This window comes from Leptonotus elevatus, chromosome 1, assembly GCF_054856555.1.
Source record: "Leptonotus elevatus isolate MCC_2025b chromosome 1, RoL_Lele_1.0, whole genome shotgun sequence".
NCBI lineage: Eukaryota > Metazoa > Chordata > Actinopteri > Syngnathiformes > Syngnathidae > Leptonotus > Leptonotus elevatus.
In genome coordinates, this window is record NC_141239.1 from 48105308 (window position 1) to 48133016 (window position 27709).

Here is a 27709-nt window from a genome sequence, read left to right on the forward strand (position 1 = left end):
GGAATCCCTCTGAATCACTGTTGAAATCAATTCATTCAAAGAATTATAATAATGATCATCTTAATAGCACTGCCCTGGCCGCGCAGCACAACTATTGCTGGGGGGGGGGGGGGGGCATACAAGTAGGTGGGTGCAATGCAGTCTCCAATTGCTTACATCCACGCAAGAGGAGATCTTGCCATTTACTGCCAATGTCATGCACGGACATCAGCGAGTTGATTTGTTTGTTTCCGCAATGTCAAGATCGCATGTGCTCCAACAGCAAATAAGGGACGTCGTCACGATTGGCAAGGAAAAGGCTTCGTTCCGTCCCACAAAATCGTACAATGGCGCACACGGCCTGTTTGGCCACAAATTCTTCCTGTTCAAAGTCTAGGAAAATACAGAAAGAAAGAAAATTCCACCCGTGCACACAGTTAAACTACACTTTGTGCTAAAATCGTGCTGGGTACAAAAATCGGGATTTGTGTCTCTATAAATTGCTCTTAGTGTGAAAATATATTGTAATACATTTTACTGTTCTGAATTTGGGTTATTGACGGACAAGGATTTTTCCAGATCTGGCACAGTTAATTTATTATAAAAACAAATCAAATATGTATTATGATTTACTATTTAGGATAATGATCATTTAGGACATAAATCTATCATGGAAAGCTTTCTACAACAGTCGCACCAGATGATGGTTGGTGGCAATTATCTACCTAAACAAAACAAGCGAGCTAGTCACACAAGTAATATTACACAGAAAATAAAATATATTTGTTGGACAAAATTAATATTCATTTTCTTTTGGTCATATCACATGATATCCAAATATGACCATTACCAGGTGCGAAAAGGGTAATTTTATTTTATTTTTTTACATAGTGAGACAGTACAAAACTGATAGCTGCTCTCTTGGGTTCTTGTTGATACAAACTCCAGTATTTCAAAATAAACGTCACAAATTGGTCATTTCTTTGTGTTTGCAGTTGCACCACATGATAGTTCATAAAATGGGCATCATTGGACAAACTGACCCATCAGTGACCCATTTGCAAATCCCGATTGTGTATTTTTAGGATGAAAAATGTGCAGAAAGCCTCCTTTAATGGAAACATCTAACATCAACAACAGGTCAAATTACAGCACCTCCTCTTTTTATGTCTCGTAAGTAGTTATATGTATATGCATGCAGGATTATCACCATCTTTTATGAGCACAATAGTGCTTCTTAGAAAGAGCCGCAGCAACCTGATCCCAAAGGAAGATTGAGCTCACGCCAGACGACACCCCCGGGTCATGGGGAGGAGACGGGGACACACGACATGGGCCAGGACGACAAAAGTATAGAGAAGTGCAAACTGACAGGGACGGCTCCAGGATTTTTTTCTCTCCCAGGGGGCTTGACTGATCCATCACGGGGCTGGGAAAATCATTTCTAAATCTATTTTAGGATATCAAATAAAGAGACATTGACATGATATGAAGTATTTGTTTTAATCCCAAAATGAGTGAATGAGTGTGAACACGTGCACGCGCATACACAAAGTCATCCCACGTGTCCATCAGTGTCCCCTAGCTCTCATTCACAAAGTGTCACCCCTCCTGCTTGTCTCTCTTTTACACATCTTATTTCCAGCATGCTGGCCCAGCGAAACCCCCTCTGCAGTTGTTGCCCTCTACCCCCTCCCACCTGCGGCACGCTCAGCCAATGAGTGGCGAGCGCATGGTGAGCAGGCACCAATGGGGAGAACTTTTTCACACGTATAAAACTTTTGAGAGTAGTTTGCCAAGTTGCACTTTGTCAGTCGGGGGCCCTTGGAGGAGAGCTACATCCCAAAGAGAGCGTGAGAGAGTGCGGGGGTCGACTTTTTTTGCTCCCAAACACCACTCTTGAAGAAAGTGGTGGGTGAATTTCATGAAACTTTGCACTTGCCGCATCAGATGAGCTGATGTGAGTATGGCGAAAAGTGTGTGCGCTCTTAACGTGTCCTTGTGTCCCGAAGCCTCTCCGCTTCAGCCGGGATGGAGAACGCACACATGAAAGAGTCAGAGGAGGTTCTGGCCTACTTTGGCGTCACCGAGGACAAAGGCCTGTCGCCTGAGCAGTTCAAGAAGAACCTGGACAAGTATGGCTACAATGGTGAGGGAGTCGGACGGACGGACGGATGGATGGATGGATGGATGGATAATCACAAGATTGGAGCATTAAAATGTAGCAAGAACGAAAGTAATCCGGATTATTATATTCAGGAAGAAAAATAAATGCGCTGGTAGACAATTGACAATAATGGACAATTTCAACAGTTCTTAACTAACAGTCTTACTATTATACTGTACATAGTTGCAGACCGTAATATGAGCAAAAAAAAACATGTCAGCGTCAGTTCGCTTCTTAAATAAATGCTCGAGGATAAAATGGCTTTGTAGTGGTGGTCAAGCATCTTGGCCCACAGCAAGATGGAACACGAGGGTGGTTAAGGTCACAAAAGGTCATTTATTAAAGACACCATACAGTGGTGCCTTGAGACATGAACAATCATGTGGTTATTTAATTTTTTGGTTTACTTTGACTTGTGAGCACAAACTTGAGATACAAGCACTTCATGGTAGCACTGAACTCAACTCACTTCCATCATAGGTAGAACTTTGGCAAAGAGAAACATAAAAACGAGAATTACATGATGTGTATTTAAAACAAATGCATAGATTAGCCTTTAGTCTGCTAGAATAATGCTAATGCTAACACATAATGTGAAATGCATACAGAACCCCTTAAGCAACTGACATTTGAATATATAACAGTACTCACAATCATATATTCTTTTTCCTCTGTGAGGAGTTGAGACGAGCTGAGACATCTATATTGTGCAGACATTACTGATGTATTTTTTTTTTTAATTTGCACTCCAAAAATATTAGATTCCCCCACCCCCACCCACCTTAGTATTGCGATTGCAATCTTCAATTTTATTATTTCATTACTAACATTAAATTCAATATTAGCTATTGGTATTTTTCTGATTTAAGAAACACATGACTATTTTTGTTTTTGTTTCCTGCCATTAGAAAGAACCTATGTTACACATTTCTTGGGGTCCAATGGACCCCGAGTGCTTAAAATCAATTTTGAAAAATGGGGTCCATTGGACCCCAAAAGGTTTTCTATATTTAACTGAGAAACCACTGTCCGAAATTAAATTTGAAGTGTTCCGTGTGTTACCAATAGATTGGGTGAGGATTACATAAAGTATAAAAAGAAAGATATGTAAAAACGAAACTGCCTGGGGTCCATTGAACCCCAAAAACAGGAATAAGGTTTTGAATAGATGAATAGCATTTACATTAATATCAATAGAGGAGTATTACTTGCAGGTGTAGTCACAAATCCAAACCGTATTTCAAGGCACCAGAGATTTTGTGTCAATGTAGTCATCATCAAATTGCCACAGTACAGTAAATCTATTATTTGACCCTGTCTTGATTATTTGCCTATTTCTTGAAAATTAATCTTGAGTGAAGTCCGGTGCCATTAAGTACAGCAGAAATGACAAACAGCTGCAGGAAATGTGTCAAGTAATAACGCGGGTCTGATAATCTCTCAAATCTCTCATTCCTCACCCACAGAGCTGCCAGCGGAGGAGGGTGAGTCCGGCCTTCTGTCATCCCGCTTGAACCATCGGTGCCGTACGCTTACGCTGCACGCTGACACGCGCTCATTTTACACCTGATTGCAGCTGCTTGCTCCGTGCAGATGCTTGAAAATCCATCACATTGCATGATCAAAAACAATCCAGCTCATTGTTTTAAGTTCTCATTTTGCATACTGTATTAACTAACAGATCAGTTAACTGTTTGTTGGTGTTTCTAATATGGTTTCAGGGTTGAAAGACAAATGATTTTTGTAGTCGACTATAATGAGACAAAAGTCAAGTCCAAGTCAATTACTCAGTAGTGTCATTGACATTTTTCCAGCACAATGAAGCTGGCCACAAGCTTTTTTTTAGTAGAAACGAATTTCAACAGAAACAAATACAACTCGCCATTATGCTCAATGTACAGTAGTTGTTGTAATTAGTGGCATGTTTCTCTTCAATAAGCTGGGGGGGGGGGGGGGGGGCTAATCTTATCTCCAGTATCATTAGCATAACGTGTTGTCAAATGAGACTTGGTAGCAACTAGGCAAGCTCAAAGAATGTGAAACAAGTGCGTTACCACAAAGTGTGATATTTTGAATTATTATTACTATTATGATCTTTTTTATGATAAATAAAGTACTCATTAGCATATAGTTGTTGTCCATGCAATATTGAGAAATATCATCCTGACAACAGAGGTACAGAGGAGGAGGAACAGAGGAAATGGGAAGCCATTTCACGCCGCTGCCCTCAGTCCTCGCCACCGGTCCCGTGGCATTTTAAAACCGGCGGTGTTAGCCAAAGCTAGCAAGGCTAACCGCTAATCTCATCAACAACTATCTTCATTTCTTACAGTTGGACCAACACAGACGTAGGACGACTGTGTTGAAGTGTTATAGTTTAGAAGACAACATACCAAAAACAAGTGATTTATTTATTACTCTGTTGCCGCAGAGTAATAAATTAAACTTTTTGACTGGTCGATTTGTCGATTCAACCCCGAATATGCACGTGCAATTTAACGAATTCTGCAAGTGCAGGACATGATTATATGTATTTCTTCCAGGTAAGAGTATCTGGGATTTGGTAATGGAACAGTTTGAAGACTTGTTGGTCAGGATCTTACTGCTGGCCGCCTGCATCTCTTTTGTGAGTTTGATGACTTTCCTTTTTGGTTTGCGTAACTACCTAAAAGTATATTATTATTTAAATTGTATATTGTAACTGTATGACAACTAAAGTGCTATTGGACATTTCCAAAGGGTTGCAGATTATGTTCACTGATGCCATGATCATAAGTATTTTTTCATCTTCTTTTAAATATGGATGACCACTTGAAGGAAGACAAAAAAAATCAAAAGTATATTTTTGCTTGTCTTTCCTACACCGTTTGAAGGAAATACTTTTGATCATGCCATTTAAAAACTTAAAATGTAACCAATTGTCCAATAATCAATAACTCATTAGCCTCAACATGGTTCAGAAATTAGCCGTAAACACGTCTAACCTTGGTCAACCTGCCTGTAGCTCAGAGCTATTCGATGACATTACAACTTGTGCCCTCACTCCTATGTAGCCGAAGAAGCCCTCCTCCCGCCTCTGTTGTGCTCTCCAAAACAGTTTAGCGGAGGGAGGGCGCACACATTGTCTTAATCTCCCATCTCTGCCCTCCGGCCTGCCTACACAGCTGTCACGATGGCCTTAGAAGGCCCGATGGTGCCGGTGTGTATGCATGCGTGTGAGAAAGAGAAAGGCGGGCTGAGTGTGTGTACATACGCATGACCGGAGCTTTATTTTAAGAAATTCTCAAGCCAGGAAGAGAAACTGTATCCTTAGACAAAGGTCAGAGATGGAAGGAACGAGGGGTAGCTTGCGGCAGCAGGAGATTGAGACCCGAAGGGAGGTGGGGATTGGGTTGCACAACACCATTGTTTGTTACGATGACAAACGGGAGCAATAGATTCGGAGTCATGTATGGTTTCTAAAAGAGAGAACAGTAAATACTGGGAATACACGGCTCCCCTATTCATACACACAGGAATGTCCATGTGCTGACAGGCTTGGAATTTTCTGGAGATCTTTTGTCCTTAGACAAACAAGGCGAAGATGAACTTTTGGAAAGAGCAATACGATACAACAAAATGACTAGCTTGATTCTTCCAAAGAGACGTGGGAGAACCTTTTTTATGGCTAGGACTTTGCTCCACTGGCCTGCGACTAATCGGTGTCAATGTCAACATGACAGTATTCCAAAACAGACCCATGCGTTGTAGCACGGAGCTGTCACGGACAGAAGCGGCAAATTAATGAGGAATTTTTCAAATTCATCGCTAAATTATTTACAAAGCAAATATAATCTTACATATCGCACTTTGTCGGATTTGCTGGTTTGACTACAATGTTCGGTAGTGGAAATTCAGTGTGTGTTGAGTTTCTCTCTCTCTCTCTCTCTCTCTCTCTCTCTCTCTCTCTCTCTCTCTCTCTCTCTCTCTCTCTCTCTCTCAGGTACTGGCTTGGTTCGAGGAAGGTGAGGAAACTGTCACAGCCTTCGTCGAGCCTTTTGTCATCCTCCTCATCCTCATTGCCAATGCCGTCGTTGGCGTGTGGCAGGTCAGCGCCTCACACAAACACGCGCAGGAACAATCGCAGTCTCAAGGACACATACCTGCCCCCCGAAGGCCGTCTTTTACACTCACCTAAATAGACTCGTATTCTTAGAACCAGTCGCACATAATAAATTATAAGAGCAGCATGTTCAGGTCGCAGTCCTTTTGTCCTCTGCGGCGTGCTCCTTCCAGAGCCGCGGCGAGAGCTTAAAGTTCATGTCAAGCCAGAATGAGCGGCATGAAATCAGCAAAGCGGTTGGGGGGGGTTAAGCCAAGCTTGTGGAGGTGCACAGGCGGGAAGACTTACGTCTGATCTGCCTTGAAGACTCCATACTACACATGTAAAAATACCTACAGAAGAATGATCACGTTACCATCCCATGTTTGTTTGACGGAGGAGTGGAGGGCATCATTTGGAAACTATGCACAAGGATTCACACATGAGAATGGAGAGGGAGAGGGCTTTACACTTCGAGACAATGAGAGGAGCGGGGTGTCAACTCCTGTTTAGTATTGATGTACAGTGTTGTGAAAAACGATTTCTTGTTCTTGGGCATATTCACCTCAAACGTTTCTGATCATCAAGCCAATTTTTATATTTCACAAAGTCAACCCAAGTAAACACAAAATGCAGTTTCGACATGAGAATGTTATTGAGGGAGAAAGAAAACCCAAACTTATCTGGCCGTTTGTGAAAAAGTACCTGGACTCGTATCGTACACCATATACACATTCACATACTCATTTATCATTGAACCACTGAAGTCCGAATCCATTCGAATGAGTTTCTAAATGGATTGCACCAAAGTGCTTTACCAAGCGTCATTTTTTTCACACATATCCTGAGTGTACATATGCGGCCAACCCGCTAACACAGCCACGTCAACCTACAGCAGGGGTGTCAAACATACGGTCTGTGAGCCGGTTTCAAAACAAAAAAAAGATTGTCAGCCCAATTACTCAGACGGCCAAAATCAAAACAGATAAACTTGTACTTTCACAAGCAAACCTCAGATGAGCAATGCAACTTGTACGTGGAATTGACCTGGATGTCATTATTTCACACACAAGCTAAAGTTACGGTTTGTTGAAAAAAATAAAAAATAAAAACATACACCTACATAGAATAAGGCAAACATGCTACTGGTAACAAACACATATGACATGGATTAACGTATAATTTAACTTAAACCAATAACACAATGCATTCTGGGAACAATATATATGCAATAGGTAGATATAACATGCCCGGAACTCATATTGGCGAAGTGGTGCTTGCGTCCATTTACATTTGTGTTATTTTTTGGAGCCATATCTTTATAGTTGAACCGCGCTATTCAGGGCTGGCCTGCAAATAGTGAAAATCTATGTATAACTGAAAACTGACGGCAATTGTTTTTAAGTTATATACCAGGATTTGACCGGTCCGGCCCATTGGTAATATATTTTTCCTCCATGTGGCCCCTGAGCTAATATGAGTTTGACACCCCTGACCTACAGAATAGTTTTCATTTTTTGTTTAAAATAACTTACTTTAACCTCCAGGATCCCTCGCCGTACACTGCCACTGGCAGAACCCAAGGTGGTTTTTTTCACACTTTCTAATCTATCGATGCCACGTTTGTCGTAGCAGCTAGCTCGCACTAAGCTAACTCCTGTGAGGTTTCGTGTCTCCGATCCATCTGTTTGTTTGTTTTTACTTACTCTCCAGAGGGCACTGTTGAGGGTGTTTTGGGGTGTTGTGCTTGGGACCACAAAGATACATACTGTATATTGTTTACCAGGGCACATATGGTGCGATCAGGTAAAAGGTGATCAAGTCATTGAAAAAATAATGATAAACAATGATTCTGAGGGATAGTGTACTTAAGGTTAATCCTGAAATTTCACCTGAAATCCCAATATCCCTAAATTTTTCTGAGTAATGTATATTCAGTATGTTACTATAATGATGTTGGTATATATATTTTTTTTTCCATAGGAGCGCAATGCAGAGAGCGCCATTGAGGCTCTGAAGGAATATGAACCTGAGATGGGTAAGGTTTACCGGGCAGACAGGAAGAGTGTGCAGAGAATTAAGGCCAGGGAGATTGTTCCTGGTGACGTGGTAGAGGTCTCTGGTAAGTTCCGCATCATAACCTGCTGTATTATTTCATAATCTTCCTTCCTTTACACAACCTAATTCAGTGGTAGGGAACCCTGGTCCTCAAGAGCCACTGTCCTGCCTGTTTTCCATGTTTCTCTCCACCAACACACCTGATTCATGAACAAGATCGTTATCAGGCTTCTACAGAGCTTGCTGAGTCAGCTGTGTTGGAGAAGGGAGACATGGAAAACAGGCAGGACAGTGGCTCTCAAAACCAGGCTTCCCTATCCCTGACCTAATTCATCTAATCTACAGTGCTACATGCCATCAGCATACCCGATCAACCCATACAGTACTTTCTGAAATGAACCACTATCACAAGTTTTTATTAACATGGAGGTTTTGCGCATTTCCATGTATTTGCAGTTGGTGACAAAGTACCAGCAGACATCAGGATTATCTCCATCAAATCCACCACTCTGCGTGTGGACCAGTCCATTCTCACTGGTGGGTGGTTCTACATATGACACGTTTTACAAAGAGGTTTTATACTGATATTCTGGTCACCCGTGTCTCCCAGGTGAGTCAGTCAGTGTGATCAAGCACACTGATGCCGTCCCAGACCCCCGAGCTGTCAACCAGGACAAGAAGAACATGCTGTTCTCTGTGAGTGTCTATTTCACACTACCCCTCATGTTTCAGAATAATCTCTGGAAAGAGAACAGATACTTAATATCATCTTCATTATGGACCAAGCCAATCAAAAGGAAGAATAATAAATTGAAACATCCCTATCCATTCATCCATCGTCTATATTATTCGGCTTGTCTTCATTGTGTCAAAATGTCTACTGTAAAAAAAAAAAAAAGTAATTTAAATGGCTTAAAACCCTACACTTAGGGCACCAACATTGCTTCTGGAAAAGCCACTGGCATCGCTGTGGCGACTGGCGTCACCACTGAGATCGGGAAGATCCGTGACCAGATGGCTGCCACTGAGCAAGAGAAGACCCCTCTACAGCAGAAACTCGATGAGTTTGGGGAGCAGCTCTCCAAGGTGGGAGCCCCGAACAAGACATGAAAACAATCCTGGCCATTAGTCCTGTGGCCAATCAATGTTTAAAAATGACAATGGCTGATCTGTCTTACTTTCCTTCGCCTTCTCCAGGTCATCTCCCTCATCTGTGTGGCTGTGTGGATGATCAACATTGGCCATTTTAATGACCCAGTCCATGGTGGCTCATGGTTCCGTGGTGCTATCTACTATTTCAAGATTGCTGTGGCTTTAGCTGTGGCTGCCATCCCTGAAGGTAAACCCCAGGAATTCTATTTGCCTATGAAGATTATCATATCTAAATTTCAACTCGAGCAGCGTGTACATACGATACCTAAACTGGTATCCTATTAAATACTAAATGTGGCCCCCACTTTTACATGATGTGAGTGATGTAACACAGTACTATACAAGGTTAAGGTATGATGTGTTGGTTTGCTCACTACTTAATTGTGTTTGAAGTCCAACATTAAGAAAAACACAAGCACAAACTGGGTGTTGTGAATTGTATTCTATCTATCCAGGAGACAGAACCTGTGGCTTTATTATTATTATTACAATACCCATGTACTGTGTTCCAATATGTGCTTCTAACTATCCCAGGTCTGCCTGCCGTCATCACCACCTGTCTGGCTTTGGGAACGCGCCGCATGGCCAAGAAGAATGCCATCGTCAGAAGCCTACCTTCTGTGGAGACCCTGGGGTGCACCTCAGTCATCTGCTCTGACAAAACCGGTACCCTCACCACCAATCAGATGTGTGTGACTAAGGTAGGTTCAAACGTGTCTCATTTTCATACAGTATAAAGCTTCTAGGAGAGGAATATTCATTTCTAGAGTTGAAGCAAAAACTGTTCCCTCACAGATGTTCATTATTGATAAAGCCGACGATGACAATGTCACTTTCGGCCAATTTGACATCTCTGGTTCAAAGTACACCCCTGAGGGAGAAGTGTAAGTGTATGCATGTAAACATACTGTATAAAATGATGAGCATTTCCTGAACAGTGCAAAACTAAATTTGTGCGATCTCTTTAGGACAAGGAGGGGCATGAGTGTCAAATGTGGCCAATTTGATGGACTGGTTGAGCTGGCCACCATTTGCGCTCTTTGCAACGATTCCTCGCTTGACTACAACGAGGTCGGTAGAGTAGTAGAGACCAAAACGGCAGAAAAGTTTGCAAATCAAATAACCTAAAATCAACGTTCTCCTTTGCAGTCAAAGGGAATCTATGAGAAAGTGGGTGAGGCCACTGAAACAGCTCTCAGCTGTCTGGTGGAGAAGATGAACGTGTTCAACACGGAAGTGCGTAGCCTGTCCAAGGTGGAACGCGCCAATGCTTGCTGCAGTGTAAGTCCACAAATATCCCTCAGTCTGCAGTGAATCCGATTGATCTTTCATTTTCTACGTTTCTCTGACAGGTGATTAAGCAGCTTATGAAGAAGGAGTTCACACTGGAGTTCTCCAGAGACAGGAAGTCAATGTCAGTCTACTGTTCTCCAGCAAAGTCTGGAAAAGCTGGAAACAAGATGTTTGTCAAAGTAAGTGACATAACATTGATACAGCTCTTATTCTGAAAAAGCTGCTTGGAATAGAAGCTTTGCAAGTCAGATGTCTCATCTCAAGTGAAGAAGCAAATAACATTTGCATTCTAAATGTCCTCCCAGGGTGCCCCTGAGGGTGTGATTGAGCGTTGTTCTTACGTTCGCGTGGGCACCACTCGCCTTCCCTTGACTGGGCCGGTCAAAGATCACATCATGGCAGTAATCAAGGAGTGGGGCACAGGGCGAGACACCCTCCGCTGTTTGGCACTGGCCACCTGCGACTCTCCACTAAGGAAGGAGGAGATGAACCTGGAGGACTCCACCAGGTTTGCACAGTATGAGGTGAGTGACTTTCCCTGCTGTGATTGTTTAGGGATGCGATTGGCATGACTCGAGATTTAAATCCTCGAAGGAACTGCTTTGGTACCCTTGATTCCACGCTTTAACATCTTTGGAACATACTAGAGTTACAACTTGTGTCTGGGCTGCTTGTCTTTGAAATCTAGATCTTTGGCCGTGGAAATATTCAAAACGTAATCTTCAATAAATTGCCCTATACGACGAGTACTTCATATTGTAAAGAACGCAATTTTAATGGACCCCAATAAGTGACCAGCTACTCAAGTTGATCGATATTAAAAGTAAGCACCTCAAGAATCATTAAAACGTTCTTTTTGTCATCAGACTGAATTGACGTTTGTGGGCTGTGTTGGAATGCTTGATCCTCCGCGTAAGGAAGTCATGAGCTCCATCGAGCTGTGCAGAGCTGCTGGCATTCGTGTCATTATGATCACCGGTCAGTGGTCCACAGGCTCGCCCTTGACCAAAACACTGGAAGAAAAAAAAAACGGTCTATGATTCTGCTTTTGTCACTACAGGTGACAACAAGGGCACGGCAGTGGCAATCTGTCGCCGAATTGGCATCTTCTCTGAGGATGAGGACGTCACCGACAGGGCCTACACCGGTCGTGAGTTTGATGACCTGTCTTCTTATGACCAGAAGAACGCAGTCCGTAAGGCTTGTTGCTTTGCCAGGGTGGAACCGTCCCACAAATCGAAAATTGTTGAGATCCTCCAAGGCTTTGATGAGATCACTGCCATGGTGAGGAGATGAACATTCCCTGAACTTGAGATGGAATAAGCATCCCGTTTTGTCTATGGAGGCTATTTCCCACTAAGATTCTCTCGATCTATGCTCCTTCCATAAATAACGCAGACCGGTGATGGAGTGAACGATGCCCCTGCCTTGAAGAAGGCGGAGATTGGCATTGCCATGGGCTCTGGCACTGCAGTTGCCAAGTCAGCCTCTGAGATGGTCCTGGCTGATGACAACTTTTCTTCCATCGTATCTGCTGTTGAGGAGGGCAGAGCTATTTACAACAACATGAAGCAATTCATCCGCTACCTCATTTCTTCCAATGTAGGCGAGGTTGTCTGGTAAGTACTTGATGATGGTCATCCATAAGCACTTTGTTTAGGAGATTACAGGGTTGACTGGAAAACACTCCAGGATCGTGAGTTTAAAATCAACAGCAAAGTAGTAGTAAGATAACAGAAACTCAAATTCTTCCTCATCTTGAGTTAAGGCTAAGCTGCCTTAGAATGAAGTAGTTTAGCAGAATCTAACCAGTATTCACACTTTGACCAGGCAGAGAATGCTCAAATTTAACTCTTTCCCATATTTCTTCAGTATCTTTCTGACTGCAGCCTTGGGTCTGCCTGAGGCTCTGATCCCAGTTCAGTTGCTCTGGGTCAACCTTGTGACTGACGGGCTTCCTGCTACTGCTTTGGGCTTCAACCCTCCAGACCTGGACATCATGGGCAAAGCCCCTCGATCGCCCAAAGAGCCCCTGATCTCTGGCTGGCTATTCTTCAGATATCTGGCCATTGGAGGTACAAAATAGCTCCACTTACTTCCTTTGGACGAATGCATTTCTGTGATTAGTAGCACATGAAATCTATTTATAGATGACCACAGTATTTCCCGTTAGGCATCCTCCACTTGTTTGGGGTACTGAATTGACCTTTAAAGTCAACTTGGTTCTAATAATGAGCTCAGCTCAAATTGAAATGTCAATCTCAAGTGAAGGGCTTGATTCAAAATCCAAAATCTCACAACATGACTAGCTCGGGGCGTCATGGCTTAGGTGGTAGACTGGTTGTCTCTCAACCTGTAGGTTGTGGGTTTGTTTGCCAAACTAGTGACTATGTCCAAGTGTCCCAAAGGAGTTTGCTCGCCACATGGACTTCAACACCTCAAATGTTTTTCAGGTTATGTTGGTGCTGCAACTGTTGCCGCAGCTGCCTGGTGGTTTCTGTATTGTGAGGATGGCCCATTTGTCTCCTTCCATCAACTGGTTAGTATTTGATGACAGGGGAGCATTTCATTTCAGTTCTACCAAATCTTTGGGACGGACATCTAGGGATTGACCAAATAAAGATTATGAATTGTTGTTTTCGTTGTCTTTAGTCACACTTCATGCAGTGCAGTGACGACAATGAGGATTTTGCTGGGATCCACTGTCATGTGTTTGAGGCGTCGCCGCCAATGACCATGGCTCTGTCCGTGCTGGTCACTATTGAGATGTGCAACGCTCTAAATAGGTGGGACTAATGAAACATTGACTTTACAGGTTCTCTCACATATTTGTGAGTTAAACATTTTTGGGAACAAATCCTTTATTAGGTAAAAAAACCTCACTATTCACTATTTTTGTGTTCAACCAAAGTCCAGTCTATTATAAAAGCAAATGCTTTGGCATCCATTGGCAAAACATTTTAAAAATGGGCATAAATTAATTCTGGATTTTTTAACCTCAAATCCAACCTCTTTCTGCCCCTAGCTTGTCTGAGAACCAGTCCCTGATGCGCATGCCCCCTTGGAGCAACATCTGGTTGGTTGCTGCCATGACCCTCTCAATGTCCCTTCACTTCATGATTATCTATGTGGACCCCCTGCCCGTGAGTCTGACCTTCTGTCCTACTGCCGTTCTCATCGATCTACTCTTAATAGGGACACAATTCACCTCCCACCTCCGTGCCCTCACTTGCATCACGTAAATAGTCCGAGAGGATGATGATGGTCAAATTATTAAGTGAAGCACAATTTAGCTTGACTTGCCATCAGACAGCTGCGGAGATCATGATGGTACTCCAGCATAGAATACAATCAGTGTACATTATTGTGAACATTTGAATATATAGTTTTGTGTGAATAACCACCACCATTAATGATTCTGGTTTACAAAAGGGTATTGAAAAAGCTGTTTCTGCCTTCTGCAGATGATCTTCAAGCTCACTCACTTGACTGTGGACCAGTGGATTGTGGTATTGAAGCTTTCCCTCCCAGTCATACTAATTGATGAGATCCTCAAGTTTGTGGCTCGCACATATCTGGAGGGTAGGTTTATTAATTATTTATATTTACTTTTTAATTACACTATTTTATACATTTTCCACAAGAGAGGGAATATATAGGTATTGCACAGTAGTAATTTGTTTTTAATAACATTTGGTGAATGCCGGTGACAATTGTTTACATTTTCTTTTTCCTTATTTGTAAATAATTTAAACACAATGCAGAAAAATAATCACCTCTCAATTAATGTTAATGTATTAAAAAACCCTTAACCTCTTTCCCATTACTTTTTCAACACGTCCACATATAATGAAATCTAATTTTCTTCCATTTGGATGCTTTTTAACTGTTGCCCTCTTACAATCCAGTCTAAACCAGCCCCCCTCCTCCAAATCCCTGTAACAAGACAAGGTATTGCTCACCTCGAGGTTTTAGCATTTTTAGCATTATGCATGTCTTGAAAGTCTAACATGAAGTTTCATGTTAGTGTTAAAGTGTTAAGAGTTGAAGTCGGTATTTCTGCTATGCTTTCTGCATAGTACAGTACAGCTGGCACTTTTATTGCAATATTGAAACATCATTGTAGGTTATTGCTTGAAATAAAAATGAGTTTAATTGATGCTTGCTGCATCGACTGCGTAATTAGATAAGAAGCCAAATTGTATTAAGCCAACCAAAGTATAAAAAAAATTAACAATTTAACAATGTTGTCGTCTACTGCTATTGTGAAAACCGTTTGTCAGCTCTGTTAAAGGATTAACCACCAGTATAACACATTAACTGTGCTACTAAAACATTTGTGGCACTTAGATAACAAATATTTGTCATCTTGACCTCTCTTTTGACTGAAGGGTTTTGTTGTGTGTCTATGAAATTCTACATCAATATCAATTAATGAGGATCATAACTTTTCATCTAAGTTGATGTACGGATATGCTGAAAATCTGCATGTGAGGATTCACTACAGCATTGAGGCCTGAGTGCAGCTTCAGAAAGCCCTTACAATGACAATAGCATCTTGTTTATTAGAGATGGGCATAATAATTGATTAGTTGATAAATTCATCGTTAAGAAAGTCGCCAACCGAGTGCAACTGACTGTTGATTAATCAATGTGTTGAAACGATTGAGGTCAAATGGACAACACCACAGTACTAGGCTGAAACTGGTCAACATTGTGCTTATTCAGTGTCAAGTACAATGGACTTAAAGTCTACACACCCTACTATAAGACCCTCAAACAGGAACTCAGAACATTGAGATTTTTTTTTACATGTTTTTGAAAATGAAGGTTAAAAAAAACCCACATACGGTAATTGATCTAGAAAACTGTGCTAATGTCCAGCCCTTTTTTTTTTACATTACTCACAAACAAGACTAATGTAAATGTTCTCGCATGACAATCACAAACTACTGATTTTGACAAGAACGTGCGCATGCAAAAGTGACTACATCTCCATTTGTCATTATTTTCAACTGATGATCTTTTGTTTGCTGATGCAGCCAAAGTCTAAAGACAAAGTGCACCAACGTTGAGCTGACAGCGCGAGAAAGAGCGGACAAAAGAGGCTGAGCGCTCCCACCAAAGGAGAGAGACAGTGAGCGCACGGCAACAGTCACTTGACGGATCTGATCAAACAGAATATGCATAAGCCATCTGAAAATACACCAAGCTGCAAAATATATTTTTTTCTGTGTATGTTCTGAAATTATAATAGGTCGGAGTTAATTATTATAATTATACAGTGTTCTATTCTTAAAGAATAAAGATATTTAAAGAATGTTGGATAGCTGTGTTTAGTTTTTGTGTAGTTTTGAATGTTCAAATAATTATTGGCAGGGACAAGAAAACCAACAAGGTACACCATCTAAAAGTAAAGTTTATTGCTGCTCCCTAACAATAATGTAGTCATTATGTATTATATTGATATTTGAAGATATTTCTTCAAATATAATTTTTGACAAACAAAAATGACCATTCTCATTGCATATTATGTCTGCATGTGTCATGTGACTTGACCTCATACACAAACACAAACTAAAATGTTAAATATTAAAGGCAAGCATAAGAACTAAGACAATCATTTGCTGAAAATAAGGACAGTTTTGGTTGAAAGGAGAAAAGTTAACAACAGTAAAGTTATGACACAAATTAAGAATATTTCATAAACACACATTACTTACAGACACTGGAGAAATTGTATCACTTCATGAACCGTTATTGCATTGCGTCCTTTTTCCAAAGATGCTGGATAGATGGTTACAAAATGTTGAAATACACAAGGAGCACATTGCTTTTAACACTTGTCAACTTATATGCATTTTTTTTTCTTGATCCATTTCACAAATAAATGGAAAGCCATCATTGGATGCAGATATGTAGTGGTGTAGTAGAATAGTCAAAATATAGGCTTTGGCTCTATAAATAATGAGTTAGCAATGTCTGCTGGTTTATGCACCATTCACAAAGTTCCTGCTTTACATTAGCTTTCTCGCACTGCTGAGCTGCCTGGAAGCTGACCACTTCAGGGTTCGATGACAAAAGAGTAAGGTGGAGAGATACATTTTGAGGTTTTATTTGAGGGTTGATTATTGTTTGGGTTAACATTCTGCATTATAATTAATTAAAAAAAATATAAACATGTAAAATGACTGATAAACCCATAACAGTGCGCCCCTTGTGATAACATGATTTAGTGTTTTTTTTACAATGGTCAGTAAATGACGTGAACAACAGCAGCCGTCATTCTCCTGGTCACTTCAAAACCGCCTTTGGTCCGCATTGCTGTTCTTTCCTTCAGCGTCATTGGTCCATCTTTTGGCTTGGTCAGTGCTTTATGTCTGCAATAACAGGCTCAATAGACATCTGCAAGTGAGGAATCGTCTTCACTGATTCCCACCTCCAGGATCTCCCTGACTTGTTCAAGAGATTCCGCCTGCCGGATTACCTCCAGTTTCACCTACGGGGAGAGAGAGGTGTCAAATATAGCACCCATTTTAAGCTCATTATAACTCTGGTGCAGTGATTCCCAACCACTGTGCTGTTATACGTGTAGATCATCAAGTGTGCAGTGTGAAACGTAGAAAATTCCATTTTGAATCGCTACTGCCATCTGTGGCCAAAAAATTAAACTGCACACTTCCTCCTTCACATACACACGTCAAATCTGCAGACATAGGGTGGGAAAGTCAAACCTGAATCCAGTCTGAAAACTCAGCAAAGGTGTTAATCTACTCATTAGAAGACGTTTCAGTCATAAACTGCGTTTCCATTACAGTTTTTCTCAAAAATAAAAGCGATATTGTACTATTTCGCTTAAGTACAATTTCGACTTGCTGGTGTTTCCATTGAAGAGCGTTTCGCTTCTGAGGCGCAATTCTTGTAATGTCCCGTCTCGCGGCACCTCGCAGTTCTGTAGGAGATGCTGATGATGTTTACGGACGCCCGGAGTTCGGATCGGGCGAGTTCGGCCATTTGTTTTTGTGTGTGTGTGTGCGCGCTTATAACTCGTGTTATGGTGCGGACGGATGGATTTCAACGACGACGTGCGCCGTATGTCGCTCCTTTGCTCGTTGCCAGGGGCAACGGCCATTTCTCATGCAACGATATGGGATGTGCGTTGAACGGCGGCATATTGGCTCCATAGCTGAATCGCTTTGTGCTTAAAAAGACTTACGAAAGCGAGTGGCTCCGTACTTCCTACTTCCTTTCCTCCAATGCTGGGTGGGGGTCATATGACTACAGGGAAGTGTTTCCATTACACTTTTTGCGAAATACTTCTATTTCAACATGTCTCAAAAACCAACTCATGAGAGCGTAAAAACTTTTTGGCGATATTTGAGAGACTTTTGTAAAATCACGTGTTTCTATTACCAGCTTGCTTTTGCGCAAAACTGAGGCTGATGGAAACGCACCTATAGATGGTTAACAAAAAAGTTTATTGTAAAGATATTTTGGGGCAAATTGTTACAAGAGCAGCTTTAACTAATTGTATGCACCGTAATTGGACTGAAAATTATTCATTTATTTGTTCATTAATCTGTCAGTAACGAATAGTGGCAGGCAGAACAATGACATTTTCTTCCAATGCATGGCAGGAGGTGCAATAACCAGCATATCCACCTGCTAATACACTAACTGTGTGTGCTACTAAACAGGGACACATTCCCCATTTAAATCTCCCATCTCCGCGCTACTTCTTTCTTACCTGCAACGACTGAGAGAGCTGGACAAAGTCTCTCTGGACAGTCTGGCTGGTGTCGAGCTGAGAGCGCAGGCTGATCACTTGGCTGCGCAGCTCCAGACATTGCTCATGTAAGGCCACCTGACAGCCACACCAAAGTCATGTTAGATCTCCCGAAGGTCGCGTTTCTTGAGCACAGAGCTGACTCACATTGTCACTATCGAGCACTTTGTTGTTGCCCTGCACGTGAGAGAGCGCCACCCGCAGGGCTTCAAGTTCAGTGCGGCAGGCTAACAAATCGTCCTGAAACTGGTCCTTCTGGGCCTCTATCCTCTCGGTCTCCGTTTTTAAACTGGAAAACTGCACTGTGTAGCACAAGCACAAATAATTGACTTTTATATGACGTGATGACATCATACGTGAAGATATTTCCTTTTCTGAAAAAGTTTTAAGGAACTGCGCAGCACACTCAAGGAAGAGTTTGCGTCATGAACTCACCTTCTAGAACTTCTGAAGTGGTTGCGCGTATGAGCAGGTAAAACAAAAAAGACAAGGAAATCAAAATGTGTCAGTCCAGCAGAAAATAACCCTTTTAATACAAACCACAAAAACAACAACGATCCTATTACATACCATTCTCCTCTGCTCGGATGTCAAGCTGCTCCCTTAGGTTGACAATCTCAATACGGAGGCGCTCCTCACAGTGTGCTGCCTGCTGGTTCGATAAGAATGCAACAGTTACTGGAACTCCCACCCCAGTAACACAACAGTGCTGTCACGTTGCTTACGGTACAACGGATTGTTTACCATTAAAATCATAACATAATACTTTTAATAGTTTCACATAGAAAATAAAGTCAAGTGAATTCATATATTCAAGACTCAAACTGTCATCATCACTAAAACATGAACTAACTGTATAGATAAACGTACAGTAGTTTACTTGGACACATTAGTTTAAGAGAAGTTAACTACTGGACAATCAAACTATAATAAAGTACAGCGCTAGTAGTAAACTACTCACCCTTTGAAGACGACTGACAGATGAAATGGAGAAAAGGAAGGTGTTTGTGGGGAAATACTGTCACCTTGTGGATTTTTTTTGTATTGCGTATTGTAATATTGAATCCGGTTTGCTGCTCATATACCTTATTACTGAAGAAGTAGAACGTTTGCTATGTAACAGTAGGTTCCACTTCCGCTGCGGACAAGTGATTGGTGGAGAGGTGCTAGTCAGCATTTTGACTACTCTGGACGTCTGCAGGCATTTTGGTCAAACTCCAAACAGTGCCACTTACAGTACGGGGCACTATAGAATTGTTTTATTTTACATTTTGTTTTATTTATGAATTATATCTCTTTATGCGTTTAAAACTGCTTTCGTGAAGTGGGTGATTATATGTCAGAAAATGGTATCTGCAGCACTGTTTATTTTTTTTGTTAACAGTAATACGGCACCTGCCGTGATACTGGCTGCGATGAGGTGGAGCCTCTTACCTCATCGTCAACCGTCTCGCCTTTCAGCCTGGACAGCTCACTGCACACCTTCCTCTGGGACAGTGACAGCTCCGACTGGATTCGCACACAAACATCACGCACGTGCGCTGTTGAACTTCGACTGTACAACATGCAGACACCCACACATTCATCCAGATCGACATCATCGCTCACCAGTCGACTCTGGACTGTAGTTTGTGACTGGCTGAGGGATTTCTGTAATTCCTGAAGAAGGGCCTCTGACGACTGGGCCTGAGACTGGAGCACTGATACCTAAATATGCACATACATACACACACCTGCCTGAGTAAATTTGCACAGCACCGCCATTGTGCATGTAACCCCGCATGTCTCCTTCCTTATGTTCCACCTGTTTGCGTGTGTGGTTGGTCTGTGTGTCCAGTTCTTTCTCCAGTTCCTCCTTCGCTTCCAGGAGTCGACCCACCTCTCCTCGCAACTCTGACACCTGTCCAACGCGCAACATCTAATGTTAAACTCCAAACTAAAACTTACACTGATTTCCATTTAAACAGAGTCACTTCCATACTTTGCTACGCACAAAAATTGATTTATGTAAACTAAGGGTTAACAACCTTTTTGGAACCAAGGACAACTTATTGATTCATTCTAAGGGCACCATTTTTGAAACGCACTTCTGAATAACTGAATTTGCTCAAATTACCTTTGTTTATTATAATGAATAATTACTCCAGAACATACACGACCCGCGCGAGGATAAGCAGTTCGGAAAATGAATGACTGAATTAATGATACTTATCTATGAGAAAGGTCACAGAGCAGGTGAATTCATACTGAGACTAGATTACACACAGGGTGACTAGTTACCATCGTCAGTCATTTACATTTGATTGAACTTTGGATCATTCAGAAATCATTGGGGAACTTCTGGAGTCACTTGGCTGCACTGAGAGAAAAGGGGGTGAATAATTTCAGTCATCCTACTTTTCAGTTGAATTTGATTCAACTCTTGATCATTCAGAAATCATTAGGGAACTTCTGGAGTCAGATGTCTGCACTGAGAGAAAAGGGGGTGAATCATTTTGCGCACCCTACTTTTCAGTTAATCATTTGTGTAAAAAAAAAATTGTTTTAGATTTCATTCCATTTCATGATTGTGTTCCACTTGGTGTTGATTCGTCACACAAAAATCTAATTACATATCTTTATGTTGGAAGCCTGTATTGTGGCAAAAGGTCAGACAGTTCAAGGGGGGGCTACTACTTTTGTGAGGCACTGTAGCCCCCCCCCCCCCTACAAACAATGTGTTATAGTACTGGTACATGTTGTTATTAAAGGGGAAGTCAACACAAAAAGGTTTTTAGACAATATGTTCTATGCAGCCACACTAGTCTAAATATGGCATTCTGATTAATATTGCGTTAGTGGAATATGAGTTAATCAGCAAAATCCAGCCATTTTTATCCATCTCAGGGGGCGGCCATTTTGCCACTTGCTGTCGACTGAAGATTAAGTAAATGTTGCTCAGGTCTCTGGTAACAACCAATCACAGCTCAGCTTCAGGAAACAGGTGAGCTCTGATTGGTTGTTGCCTTAGCAACATTGATGTCATCAAGAAATGGATAAAAACAGCTGCATAATTCATATTCCACAAATGTTATATTCATCAGAATGTCAGGTCACATATAACATATTATTGTCAAGAAATGTTTAAGGTTGACTTCCACTTTAAAAGCGAAAGTAAGAATATGAAACCTCACCTGAGCATTGAGTGCATCCCAGTCGCTGTGTGTGACTAGCCGGTGGCCGGCTGGCGGCAGGTAGATGGCTTCCGGCACCAGAGTTCCTGTTGAGACCAGAGAGTCTGTGTCTTCCTGAGCGTGGAGCTTTCTAGGTAAGGAGGGTGTGTCGATGGAGAACGAGGACAACGAGGCCGAGTCGCAGTTGCGCAGTGAAAAATATCCTTCGCTATTAATCGGCGGGGCTTCTCCCTCCGGTACAAGTTCAGGGTCTTGTTGGCAGTGTAACCTCTCTGGCGATGTCTGGGAGTCATTAATGATGACTTCTGCATCCATTTTGCCCTTCTTTCCACTCCCCTATCAGGTGAAGAAGAACAAATTGAACCTGATCAAATTGAAAATTATACAGTAAATAAATAATGACTCACTAACCTGATTCTGGCTACTAGTTCTCCTCCCCTCAAGTAGAGCGCCTATCCTGGCCTCATACTGCGCTGCTGTCTCTGTAAAGACATGAAATAATGATAAAACGACTTTATCCACACGGGAGATGAACTTTGTCCACAATGGGCAGATCTTAGTGATTGTGCCTTATATAAAGGCCATTCTATCTTTATCACTGTTTTTGTTTCATGGGCCCACTGCGTTCCAGACTGCCATCACATAAGGAAAAATAAAATCATCAACCATTTTCTATACTGCATGTCCACTAGGGTTGTAGGTAGGGATGCAACGATACCGACAATATTGTGATATCGTGATATTAAAACTGCCACAATATATCGTCGTTGTCATGTCACGATATTAAAAGCAGTACATCTGTTAAAAAAAAAGTTGGGTTGATTTCCATTTGTGCAGTTCTGGCAACCTTCTTGTGGCTAGTTTTTTAGTGCAACTTAATTTTCACAAGGCATTTTTTGGCCCTCTATGTTTAAAATGCACGCTAATGGTCAGATGAAGGGGAATGTAATATGCTCGTGAAGCGAGTCAATACGTGAAGGAACTCAATGCATTAGCAAGTAAGTGCCTCAATATATACATTATATTTTTGATGGATAATATTTATCATATTTGTCATTGCTATAATGTACAAAAGCACAATATTGTGTGTGTTTTTTGTGTGAGCGCATTTTTTGGATAATATTGTGACCTTTTTGTTGAAGGAGTGTGACGATATATTGATATCGCGATAAATCGTGACACTTTGTCTCCCGATAGATTATCGATACGCCTACGCAAGTATCGCAATATTTGTAGTTAATATACAGCCACTATAACGGCTCCATTGTTTATTACTTATTAAGCAATTACTTGGCAGGCCGCTAGGGGGAGCGCCTCATAAGAGTGGCGGGGAAATGTATGGAAGTCTTCAGGCGAAGAAGACTCATGAGCTTACTTTTACTTGTGTAAGACATTTATTATCTGTCCAGCAACTGACTCAGTTTTGCATACGTAACATTTTAAAACATATTTTATGGTTAGATTTTTTTTGAAGCACACAATTTCTGAGGAATATTAATATTGATTTAATTGGATTTAATATTTAAGTAATTTTAGTTATTTACTTTTGCAATGTTACACAAAAAAATCGGCAGTTTATAAAATAAAAAATTTACTATGTAACTGACTGACATGTTGCATGACAATAGTGTTTAAGAATGAACCAAATTTGTTGACAGAAAGTGGTCTCTGTTAAGACATTTGTATTTGTTTAAAAAAAATACACTAAAGTAGTCACTGTGAAGAAGACACCAGTTTTGATATTTTGGTTCATTGATGGTAAAAAAAAGAAACTATTTTCTCATTGAAAAAACATCAATTTATGTCTTTAGTAGTTTTAGCGTAGAATATCGTGGATTTATTACCAGACCAATATATCGATAATCGCGATATCGTGAGATAATCGTTATCGTGAGCCTTGTATCGCATATCGTATTGTATCGTGGGGTACCCAGAGGTTCCCACCCCTATTTTTTTGTATCGTCAACCTCCCCACAATATCGTGATAATTATCGTATCGTGACCTTCATATCGTGATAATATCGTCTCGTGATGTTTGGATATCGTTACATCCCTAGTTGTAGGTGGGCTGGAGCAAGAGACAGGATGTGTGTCTGAAATGCGTGTTTCTGTCCTTCCAATTTCCTTTTCACTTTAGTTAAGTTGTATTTAACCTAGAGACATTTAAAAAGCAATATTCACATTTTTGTTAGGCTCATGTGTTTAGGGCAATAATTGGGGTGCGCTATACTATGCACGACTTATCACATGTAAAGCTGCACTGACCCCTGAGAGCCTCTTGAAGGGACTGGATCTCTTGATCACATTGTTTTTGCAGCTCTGCCAGTTCCTCTCGTTTGCTCAGTTCACAGATGGTCGCCACACCCTGCCAGTGTTCAACCTGAGCCTGACATTCCACCAGTTGGGCCTGAAGGATGGCTTCTATAAAATGACAAACAGGAGTTAATGCTTTGTAAAGGATGATGTCAGTCAGGATGGAAGCAAGGAAGATAGACAAAAGCAATATCCTGGGTGAAAGAAACACAATTCATTAATTTAAAAAACTATTGAGTAGCGTAACCTAATATCCATTCTAAATGCGGAAAAATTAAACCATGTTTCTGGCTTTCCAGATGGGAAGACATGCTGATGAGCCAATGGTTGAGAATTTATGGCAATACACAAATTAAGGCTATCCACAATTTAGTGTTTCCAATGAAACTAACATGCATGTTTTTGGAACGTGGGAAGAAGCCAGAGTACGTGGAGAAAACCAATGAAAGCACAAACAGTGAATCTCAGATCTGCCGACGGGCTAATCATCACCGTGCTGCCCCAGAAGAAATGTTTTCTGTCTGTTTTCTGTTATGAGATTTGCGCTGGAACACAAAACTACATACCAAAATATTAATATCCGTCAGCAATCATTTGTGTTTATTTCTTTAATGGACTTTCGGACTATTCTAGTTAATAATGTTTAGTATCACAAACTATGTAATTTTTTGCCCATTTGGCATCCATTGCAGCCTGATCATCCTGGAAGGGGGATTACCGCTTTTGCGATCCCTACTCAAGGTTTCTAATTTTTTGCCTTTTTTTTGTTTGTTTGTTTTTCCTCGCCCTCTTCTGGTTTGATTAGGGGATGCCGTTGATATTTGTCAACTGCGGTCATGCGAAGCCCTTTGGAACTTTTGTGTGATTTAGGGCTATATAAATAAACTTGACTTTACTAGCTGCAACGCTGCATGTTTTAGGTCTGTTATGGTCTGGAGGAAATTCATGCAGAAACGCAGTGAACATCAGCTTCACTGACTGTATTCCTTCTGTTTGCACTGTTTGATTCTGTGTTCTGATGATTAAAAAGATAGCCCCAAGTGTCATTCAACCCAAGTTTATTACAATAATACAATTTTTCCTGGCTGTTGAAAAAGTGTATGCTGAGGCATCATTGCAATTTTATTCATTTGTTCTGCCATTTTTCATATACACAGTTACTACTAGTTGACTAGTCTACTATTATTACTACTGGTAGCAGTAGCCATAAAACTGTGAAATTAAAACATCTCCACGTGTATCTTTAAGAACATAACCCACGACATGGTCATACAGGACAGGAGTTAGTGAAAGTTGACAGGCTAACAAAGCTAACTGTTAGCCTTACGATGTATGACGTCATAATCTCAGTGTTACATCAGTAGCAGAACATGTATGACATATTCTTATAACTACTACAAACTTAATACAGTATATCCTGCGATGGTGTCTACGACGGGAAATGATCAACCAAGCTCACACACCGAAAAGCAGAGTGCAGTCAAGTAGCAGGCTAGTTATGCTAAATGCTAACACTGCCAGGTTAGTTGCTGCTTCAACAGGTCCCAGAAAAGTAGAGTGACAAGTTCTTTGTACTTGAGACAATCGATTCATATCCCACCCCGCTTACATGCACGACATGTCACGCATCCCATGCAGTATTTGTTTGATTTTTACCTGTGTCTTTTCTCTTTGAGCTCATCCTTTCGTCAGACAACTCCATCAGAAGAAGAAAAATGTCACAACCAAAAGCAGACGGACGATGAACTTGCGCAAGGCATTTTAACAAACACCAAGAGTTTGGTGTGGAAATGATCACAAGTACAGCTTCAACTTCAGGAAACAACTTTCCCCGGTCTAAGCCTGCGGAAATCGCGTCAACCTCCTTCCTGTGTCCTGTCCACCACCTTGGTCTCTCTTTCTCTGCCTGGAATGTTTCACTGTGACATAAATACTAAATCTGTTGAACACTAAAGTCTTTACAGAAGGCAGGATAAGACATCCCTTGAATTACTGGACATGACGTCATAGATTACATTTTAAGTTATGTAAATGAGAGATTTCATAAATATATTTTGAACAATTTTAATAAATGTAGCCAAATAATAACATCAATATATTGTTGTTGTTTTTTATGATCGTATATGTAAATAAACCCAAAACAAATTTAATACCAAAAATTAAAAAAAATACTTGAAAATGGATTTCTTCAACACAAGCGTCAGTCACAATAATAAAAATGACTGTATCAACTGAGCATGTTTAGCATAAAGATACTGTACTATGAATTGAGGAAAATACTTTAATTTGACCACTAATACCTATATTGTTATTGCGAACAGATATTTCTTACTTCTGTTAGGAGACCATCTAGTGTTCAAAATTGGTATCATTTATTTTCAAAACTTCATGGTCATTGTAAAAAAAACTTGCAATATACTGCGTGAGAGAATTTAATATCAGTTTGAAGCTGAATGGGATTGTATACTGTAAATGCCATAAAACAGTGTTTTCAGTAGTGCGAGGACATTCCACACATTCCAGAGGGACAACTACCGCACAACCATTTTCCCATCACAATAACAATAATAATAATAAATAGATGTTTTTATAACAACAGACACATTTGTATTTACACTGTAAACTGATTCCACAAGAATAGCTTGCTAGAGCAAGTAGATACCAGAGGCCTACCAGTTTCCAGTTCGGTGCTATTTTAGCTTGAGTAAAAAAGCTACGCCCTCATCATCACATCGTAGTTAAATATAATCTGCTTATTAAACTAATAAGATTTCCTGCTGTTTCGCTTTCTCATATGCTTGCACCTACTGTAGTTTTACCACCTGAGGGCTAAGGTTTGTTGACAAGCTTCCATTCCCACATTCCTCCTCTTCCATACACTATAAACTTGCTTTGGTTTAGGTTTTTATTAAACATATGAACATAAAGAAAACAAAAAACACATTACAAGTTTAAAATGTAGATTGAAGTAAAAAAAAAAACAATAAAAAAATAAAGAATAGGAAGAAAGAAAATTGTTTATATGTTCAAAAAGGGTTGGTGGAAGTTAAAAACGTATCTTGCCCTACCCCTTATTCATTTTATGTTGATAAAATGATAAGGTAATGTATTTCAACAAAAGGAAATGCATAAACCTTGTCATATATACAAGTGCACTTTAACATATCATACTCACATATACAATTTTCATTACACTCATACCGATACAGCCAAAGAAATTACAGCATATATACATTTTTAACAGCTCATGTCTGATGTAAGTAACTTTGTTTTTAAACATTTTTTTTTTTAAATTAAGCAAGTGACTGACATCTTTTCAGGTCATTTCCAAAATCATTCCACAAATTAACACCTTTTACAGAAGCACACTTATTTGTTCTTGTTTTATATTATTTTTGTAGACACTTATGTTATAAGGACTCTCTCGATATATAATATAATATAATGTGTATAATGATTTCTTATTCAGGACATCCTTAGTTTTAGAGAGTATCCCTGTCATTTTTTGACATTATCTATGTGAGACATCTAACATAATTTTTCATCAATAACTACTCCAAGAAATTTATTTTCATACTTTTTCTATTTCAATTGAATTTACCATAATTTTGACCTGTTGTGTGGTTTGTTTAGTATCAAAAACAATAAACTTGGTTTTGTTTAAGTTTAGTGATAATTTGTTCATATCAAACCAATTTTTTTATGTG

The 27709-nt window shown here is 40.5% G+C and overlaps 2 protein-coding genes across 4 annotated transcripts; one reads left to right on the forward strand and one right to left on the reverse strand.

Moving 5' to 3' along the window:
* The first annotated feature begins 1773 nt into the window (after window positions 1-1773).
* Window positions 1774-16050, forward strand: atp2a1 (ATPase sarcoplasmic/endoplasmic reticulum Ca2+ transporting 1). Of its 2 annotated transcripts, XM_086065361.1 has the most exons (26): window positions 1774-1890; window positions 1992-2128; window positions 3613-3630; window positions 4690-4772; window positions 6129-6233; window positions 8211-8349; window positions 8742-8822; window positions 8896-8981; window positions 9216-9371; window positions 9483-9624; window positions 9972-10138; window positions 10233-10321; window positions 10406-10508; window positions 10587-10718; window positions 10790-10909; window positions 11036-11254; window positions 11597-11708; window positions 11791-12014; window positions 12129-12349; window positions 12603-12805; window positions 13184-13269; window positions 13383-13516; window positions 13756-13873; window positions 14195-14312; window positions 14639-14681; window positions 15773-16050. In XM_086065361.1, exons 2-25 carry the CDS (start codon window positions 2011-2013, stop codon window positions 14641-14643), a joined length of 2979 nt encoding a protein of 992 aa, XP_085921487.1. In that variant the 5' UTR covers window positions 1774-1890; window positions 1992-2010; the 3' UTR covers window positions 14644-14681; window positions 15773-16050. The 2 variants fall into 2 exon arrangements, with proteins under 2 accessions (XP_085921487.1, XP_085921415.1); XM_086065289.1 differs by lacking the exon at window positions 14639-14681.
* A 79-nt stretch (window positions 16051-16129) lies between these two features.
* rabep2 (rabaptin, RAB GTPase binding effector protein 2) lies at window positions 16130-25971 on the reverse strand. 2 transcript variants are annotated; one of them, XM_086065457.1, is made up of 12 exons: window positions 25659-25971; window positions 23955-24110; window positions 22101-22171; window positions 21690-22025; window positions 20321-20416; window positions 20125-20223; window positions 19951-20025; window positions 19087-19165; window positions 18952-18963; window positions 18664-18818; window positions 18478-18594; window positions 16130-17229 (listed from the first exon to the last, which is right to left on the reverse strand). In XM_086065457.1, the coding sequence occupies exons 1-12, from the start codon at window positions 25702-25704 to the stop codon at window positions 17125-17127; spliced, it is 1347 nt and encodes a 448-aa protein (XP_085921583.1). In that variant the 5' UTR covers window positions 25705-25971; the 3' UTR covers window positions 16130-17124. The 2 variants fall into 2 exon arrangements, with proteins under 2 accessions (XP_085921583.1, XP_085921512.1); XM_086065386.1 differs by having other exon boundaries at window positions 19087-19168.
* Between the last annotated feature and the right edge of the window lie 1738 nt (window positions 25972-27709).

Bases quoted from the DNA above. Each gene is read 5' to 3' on its own strand.
- atp2a1 (XM_086065289.1), top strand. From the start codon at position 2,011: ATGGAGAACGCACACATGAAAGAGTCAGAGGAGGTTCTGGCCTACTTT. The intron at 8,350-8,741 runs GTAAGTTCCGCA...ATGTATTTGCAG, and splicing joins TGACGTGGTAGAGGTCTCTG to TTGGTGACAAAGTACCAGCA. The intron at 8,982-9,215 runs GTGAGTGTCTAT...CCCTACACTTAG, and splicing joins AGAAGAACATGCTGTTCTCT to GGCACCAACATTGCTTCTGG.
- rabep2 (XM_086065386.1), bottom strand. From the start codon at position 25,704: ATGGAGTTGTCTGACGAAAGGATGAGCTCAAAGAGAAAAGACACAG. The intron at 19,169-19,950 runs GTAAGAGGCTCC...TTATCGAACCAG, and splicing joins GCGAGACGGTTGACGATGAG to CAGGCAGCACACTGTGAGGA. The intron at 17,230-18,477 runs GTAAGAAAGAAG...CTCTCCCCGTAG, and splicing joins AGCTCTCTCAGTCGTTGCAG to GTGAAACTGGAGGTAATCCG.